The sequence below is a fragment of the Pongo pygmaeus genome, chromosome 17 (assembly GCF_028885625.2).
Source record: "Pongo pygmaeus isolate AG05252 chromosome 17, NHGRI_mPonPyg2-v2.0_pri, whole genome shotgun sequence".
NCBI lineage: Eukaryota > Metazoa > Chordata > Mammalia > Primates > Hominidae > Pongo > Pongo pygmaeus.
In genome coordinates, this window is record NC_072390.2 from 75,284,877 (window position 1) to 75,292,157 (window position 7,281).

General features: G+C 38.6%; 1 protein-coding gene across 1 annotated transcript; it reads right to left on the reverse strand.

The window, feature by feature from the left end:
• Positions 1–4,832: 4,832 nt before the first annotated feature.
• Positions 4,833–6,541, reverse strand: MC4R (melanocortin 4 receptor). Its single transcript, XM_054461165.1, has one exon. The coding sequence runs from the start codon at positions 6,117–6,119 to the stop codon at positions 5,121–5,123; it is 999 nt and encodes a 332-aa protein (XP_054317140.1). The 5' UTR covers positions 6,120–6,541; the 3' UTR covers positions 4,833–5,120.
• Positions 6,542–7,281: the final 740 nt, after the last annotated feature.

Sequence of the window (7,281 nt, forward strand, 5' to 3'; positions counted from 1 at the left end):
GTAATAATTGTACCATTCTGGTGGTGAATGCTGATAATGAGAGGCTTTTCATGTGTGGGGAAGGGGGTACATGAGAAATCTCTGTACTTTCTGGTTAATCTTGCTGTGAACCTCAAATAAACACTCTTTCTTCAAAAAATTAAATATCAAACACAATAGAAGAAAAGGTGTCTGATATTAGAAAGTTTTATCAGAAAGTTTATTCTCATCTACCAACATTTTCACAACAGAATAATGATGTAAAGTTTTATCACTAGTAAACTATGGAATTTTTGAGGGTAGATAAACCAGATGTCACATCAATGATCCTCAGACAGTTACACTCAGGAGGTGATGTGAGCCTTCCATTAGTGGTGGCTTCCTAACCTAACAATCATACTTCTAAAATTAATCATAATGAAATAATAAGGAATGGGTGTTTTTAAGGTTTGGGATACGCATTGCATAATGTCCTCTAATGCAATTGTATCAATTTATATTTCAACATAAAAGGATATAAAAGCACCTACTTTACTACCTCCTCTACAATTGCGAAAATTAATTTAGCTTTTAAAAATGTGAATTTGATACCATAAAATTTATAGCAGCCATTTGTCAAAGGCCACTCCAATGCTATAATTAAATTCTTTTTTTGTAAGCAACATTTATTTCCATTCTTTAAGAATATTCCAAGGGAACATCTGTTTGTACTTCAAATTGACTAATGTAGGCTATCTAGTTTCCTTTATTCCTTTGGTTAAGCCATAATATGGATATGTGACACAAGTGCTTTTCTGGGGCCTTAATTACTATGCTGCAGTGTCCTTGCAGTAACTGTAGAGTTCTACTCCCTTCTTATTTCCACTAAAAGTGCTTTCTTTCCAGTAGGATTCTGTAAAACAAAACAACTTAGGCCAAATGCAAATGCAATGTGTTCACATTTTTATGCACTTTAAAGCATTGGTCCATTGAACCAAACTAATATGAACATTTGGATTTTTTTTCCCATTTTTCTTTCTCCTTGCATCAGTGTATCACAACAATACAAAGCAATTTAAGAAAAATTGAGTGAAAAAAACAAAAGAAATATAAAACAAGAAGTCAGGTAAGAAGCATTCATTGAAAACATATCATGTATAACACTATTGGCTTCTAGATTAGCAAGAGAAATAGTAAAGGACAAAATAGCCTACAAGTTAAAAAAAAAAGCTGTAGGAATAACATCTGATTAATGGAATAACTTTTTAAAAGATGGAAGAGAAGACAATACTCTTTACCATGTTCCAGTCTCCTTCCACTCCCTTTTCCTCACCATAAAGAAGCACTTGTCTAATGAAGTCAGATTCTAGAACACCCACGGTGCCCAAGTTTATTAATCTCACCAAGGTATAATCCTCAAATATCCCTCCTAACACATTTCAAGAACCTATGCAACCTGAAAGAAGGCAAATGCTGTGCAAAAACCTTCAAGACAGTCCATTGTAACTCCTCTGAAACACACTGCACCCTAAGCTGCCTCATGTAGAAGAAATTCCTGGGCCACCAACAGGGTTGGGCTAATAGGTGTTTAAAGCCCCTGCTCGTGGGTACGTGTTTTATGGCATTATTTATTTGTTTGTTTATTTGTTTCATCAGGTTGAAGTGGAAAGCTGATCCATAACCTGGTAAGCATTCTTTCTCTTTCTCTTTCTCTTTCTCTCTCTCTCTCCCTCTCTCTCTCCCTCTCTCTCTTGCATTTCATTCTCTTTTCTTCTTAACCATGATGTTCAGGTAGTCTTTTGTTGGTTGAAAGGTGACAAAATGTCAATTTGTGGATTTAATAGGAGGGAGGGAGGAGCAGTTTGGGGCCTGCAGGCTAAGCCATGTGCTACAGCTCAGTTTCCTTGGAGATACTTCACTGGGGTGGGGATGGAATGTCCCAGACATAGGATGGTACCATGCTTTCCATTTAGCATAATTCATATGTATTTCTCCCTAACGGACACTGCATGTTGAAGAATAATTCTCATTTGTGCTAAGATTTAGATATGCCAGTGTCCTTAGCTACAGTTAGCTCTAACTCCTAAGACCATAACTGGACAAATCAATCTTAATATGGCTTAAACAATGATTAATTACTTCTACTGTCTGTAGTAAAACCAAGATAATCTGATGGGACAGACATTCCCTTATTACTTCCTTCATGCTGTGATTCCACATCTCTATTTATTGATCATGGATTTTCAGAAGGGTGGCTAGAGGTTGCCTTTACCATATTTCTGTGTGCAACCAATGCCTGACCCACTTGTTTCCCCAGTGACCACCATGGCTTCTGTTGTCCTTCCCTGAAGACACTTAAGGTAGGGCGAGACAATGATGGCTAGGCAGCTGCTCCAGAAGAAAGTTCTGCCCCGATCTGTCATCATTGCCACCACTGAAATAGTTGCAGCATCAAGAATGCTCAAGGTGAGACTAAATGGGAAACCACTTTCAGAAGTCAAGAATATTTTCTCTCTCTCTAGATTTTTTTAGTCTCTCTAATATGTTAGATATGAAATATGCTATGCTCTGTGGCAATAAAAATATGAGCATAAGGCTTGTCTTTAAGGGGCTCACATGCTAACAGAAGAGACAGAATGCACAAAAATAAAACAGCAAGGAAAGTGAGACTGCAATATGGAATTGGGGATTCCAAACAGGAATCTGAATATTATGGTTGGATAAGGTCTGAAGTCGTGATGACATGTTTTTATTAGATGTAAGGTGAATGGAGCAGAAATAGAATCCCCTTTCCTTGAGGGGAATGTTCTCATACAATTCTGTGAATTTCAGTTCTTTGCTCCTAATGTACTTAAAATTACCTACTTGGAATAACCACTTTCTCTGCATCTGCTCTAGCAGCCATGGTCACTACAGTTTCTTCATTTCGTGTACTTCAAGCTTGTTTCCTCCAAATCTCCAGCCCCACTCTCACTCTCTGCTCCCTCCTGTATTCATACTAAATATACTTGCTTAAGCCTACAGTTTTAAGCCATAACACTTCCCCAATTGATCCAATAACAATCCAACTAGAGCTGGTGGGGCTCCAAATCTCCCTGGATGTGGAATAGAGCTTAGAGGTGGCTTGGGTAAGGCCTGGCCTCTGAGGGAATCTTGATTTTACTTGAACAAAAGGAAGTAACTGGAATAGAGGAAGATTTGGAGAATAGAAAAACTGAGTAAGAGACAGTCTCTGCACTTAAAGGAGCTAAAGTCCAATATGGTACCATAGGCATATAGGGGAGGGTGGTGTTATATGGCTCGTACATGAATTATATACACCCTAACACTGTAAACCACTCCAGGAGAAGGTATGAATCTGAAGAAGGAGGAGCCAGGATTTCCTTCTGAGCATCTGAGATGACACTTGGAGGAGAAATAGGATAAACTGGGAAGGGCAGCCACCACAGAAGATGGGGTGTGCTCATAGCTCTCTTTTTCATATATCTAGTTCCTGGGATTTTTCAGATTCATGAAATGAAAGAATGGACAGGAAACGTAGCAATGACAAAAACATAACTGTGTCCCTTTACTGCTATAGACTATGATTGTTAGATTAGTGTATATTTAAATCCTCACATTCACTTTTGCTTCAAAATAGAGGAATTGCAGTGGAATTAAAATTTCAGCTTTAGTACCACTTCTTATGTGTAAACTTTAACTTCACTATCATCCTTTAAGGTAGTGTTTTCACATGAATGTTGAAAGTGTTTCTTGGGTCTTATTATCAGTGTAAAACATTTAGATTTGAGTTAAGGAGTACCTTTGCATATGACCTCTGCCCATGAGCATTTGAAGACCCTGTTAATCGTAAGATAGTTTACTGGTAATCCTCAACCTAATATATTCTTTTGCTTTATTTTAAATTACACACAGTTTAGAAAGTACAGTACAAATTTGATTGCTCAGTGGCCAAATCTGTAGGATTATTTTGGAGCAAAACATTTTACTCTTTAAGAAGTGGCTGTGGAAGGCTAGTTTATTGCATGACATCCTGTGGGGTTTGGTAGGTGCCTCCCTTCCTGCTTAAAATGTACCAGCATCACAGGTACCTTTATTTTAGATATTTACAAATATTGCCAGAAAACACTTGTGCTATGAATTTGGTTTTGAAGTTTAAAATCCTTGATAATCAACATTTGTACTCCAGTTCAAAAAATCACCAATAAGTAAACAGCAAGTCATTTTCATGTGAATTGAGAAAGAATTCAATGTCAGTCCTGTACTTCTCTAGAAACAGGAAGCTAAATCTCTCAGTACAATATTACCTTTTCTGGACACTTCAGCAGACCCTGAATCCTTGTTTAAAGGGGGCATAAATCCCCATTCTCTGTTTTATTAATATTGTTTAGAGATAATTTGGTAACAGGAAATTTAGCTTGACATGGCAACTTAGGTTTTCCAGGACACTTTCATCCCCATAGCTGCCTTTTCCCACCCACCCCAAACCGAATTGCCTGTGTGAAATATCAGGCTATTTGCTAAGGGAGATGAATCTTTCTATGTCTGAGAAGTACACATAGTTTTCTAACTCAGTATCTCTCTTTTTTCAGCACCTGTTTTTCTCTCTAGAGGAGCTTCATTTCTACTTCTACACAGGGAGGATGAACAAACCTTTAATTAAATTACTTGAAATTTCAGTGATGATATTTTTTAAAATAATTATGCATCTGTTCTTTAAATATTTTCCCTTAACTGCTAGAATGAACTCTCTACATTTCAATGGTGGATAGTATAATATAATAAAGCATTTATTAGAATATGTTTAATGAGGCTCTGATTTCTATGTTACGAAAGCACGCAAAGTGTCCAATGCTTATGAATAACACGAAAGAGACATTGTTAAGCTTTTAATAAGGACTTTTCTTTTTGTAAATCCATAGTGCCTACAACCTATAACATAGATTCATATTTTATGGCCAAAAAGTAGCATGACATTGGAAACAATACAGAGACTGGGCATTTTTTGTCATTAAAAATCATAGGCTTAAATTTACACAATGGATATTCTCAAACAGTACCCTACACAGAAGAGAAAGCTGTTGCAGAAGTACAATATTCAGGTAGGGTAAGAGTGAAAAAGTCTCTTATGCATGTTCCTATATTGCGTGCTCTGTCCCCATTTAATATCTGCTAGACAAGTCACAAAGGCCTCCCAGGGGATAGCAACAGATGATCTCTTTGAAGGTTTTCCTCAGTTCTTGACTCCGGAGTGCATAAATCAGAGGATCGATGATTGAATTACACATGATCAGTATGAGATACAAGTTAAAGTGAGACATGAAACACACACAATATGGATTCTGAGGACAAGAAATGTAGAATATTAAGTGGAGGAAGAATGGGGCCCAGCAGACAACAAAGACGCCAATCAGGATGGTCAAGGTAATCGCTCCCTTCATATTGGCACCTTGGCGGATGGCACCAGTGCCAGGGAGGACAGCAATCCTCTTAATGTGAAGCCTGGCCATCAGGAACATGTGGACATAGAGAGAAGCCATGAGAGCCAGCATGGTGAAGAACATGGTGATGAGGCAGATGATGACAGCACTACTATCTGAGTAAATGATGAACAAAACACCTGAAACCGTGCAAGCTGCCCAGATACAACTTATGATGATCCCAACCCGCTTAACTGTCATAATGTTATGGTACTGGAGAGCATAGAAGATAGTAAAGTACCTGTCCACTGCAATTGAAAGCAGGCTGCAAATGGATGCAAGCAAGGAGCTACAGATCACCGAGTCAATGACATTATCAATATTCACTGTGAAACTCTGTGCATCCGTATCTGTACTGTTTAATAGGGTGATGACAATGGTTTCTGATCCATTTGAAACGCTCACCAGCATATCAGCCACAGCCAGGCTGCAGATGAAAAAGTACATGGGTGAATGCAGATTCTTGTTCTTGGCTATTGCCACAATCACTAAGATATTCTCCAACAAGCTGATGACACCCAGAGTCACAAACACCTCAGGAGAGACAAAAAGTTGCTCGTAGCACCCTCCATCAGAGTAGCCTTTTCCAAGGGACTCACTGGCATTGCTGTGCAGTCTGTAACTGCTGCGGTTCCAGAGGTGCAGAGAAGTGTGCATCCCACGGTGGGTGGAGTTCACCATGCTGGCAGGAGAATTCCAGTGTCCCCCTGAATTGATTTAACCTCCTGGGTGAGGGATTCGTCTCAGTTATTTCCTCCAAGTCTTTATCTGTCTGAAAGTTGTGAGGCTAAAATTGCCATGCCTGCTGTGAGTAAATGTCACAAGTCCAGAGCTTGACATGGAGTTTTTATTCTCTTTTAGGTACGACTCTGATCATCATCACATTAAAATCTTGGGCTTCAAAATATTCTCAGTTGAAAGAGTCTGCTCTTTGCTTTTTTGTTCTCACTTCTGCTTTAACTTTAATCTTATGCATTCAAGTCTGTTCAAAATAATTTTCCTAGAAGCTGCCATGCCATTGGGAGACGAATCTGTGCGCACATGCTCACATCGGCTGCCTCTCGGAAGCTTCTGTTTCCAGCCTGAGCATTGCTTTGAGTGTTAGGGGCTGTAGGCACCAGCTGCTGATTTTTTATGATGTGTGGAGAGAAAAAAAACATGTTCACAGTGGCTCCTCCTCTGCTTCCTTCTGACCAATCCCAATGCAATGGGAGTCTGTGAGACAGGATTATGTTTCAGAGACACAAATTGCAGGGTGACACAGATTTAGATGCAGAAGCTCCTGAAGTCTGAAGTCGAGAAGCAAGCCGGATAAGAGAGACTGAATTTCCCTTGTTAAGTTTTCAAGGGAAACAACTTGATCCCTAGAGGCCATTCTGTGATATCAAAACAAGCTATCTTGAGGCAGCCATAAAACAACCTATCTGGAGGCAGCTAGGTTCATTCTTATGTAAAAGACATCGTGTGTGTGTGTGTGTGTGTGTGTGTGTGTGTAAAATGAAATGGAAAGCATACTGTCCTATGTTCCTGAAACAGATACTCTGCTTTTTAGCTAGGATACTGAATTTATTTACCCTCTTAATTTTTTGTTTTTATTAAGAACCCAGCCAGTAGTGCTTCAATTTTAAATACCTGAAAAACAGGATATTTAATGATACAGATAGACATGGTATGGCCGGAAGAACTATGTAGGTAGCTATAAATTATGAATGGGTTCAAAATGGGTTGATTTTAATGCACTAATATCCCATATTTCTCTATCGAAGAGTTTGTGTTATAGCTGAAAAAAGGTGCTTTTTATTTGCAATATTTTAAACTCATATGGTAGTAATGTAACTATGCT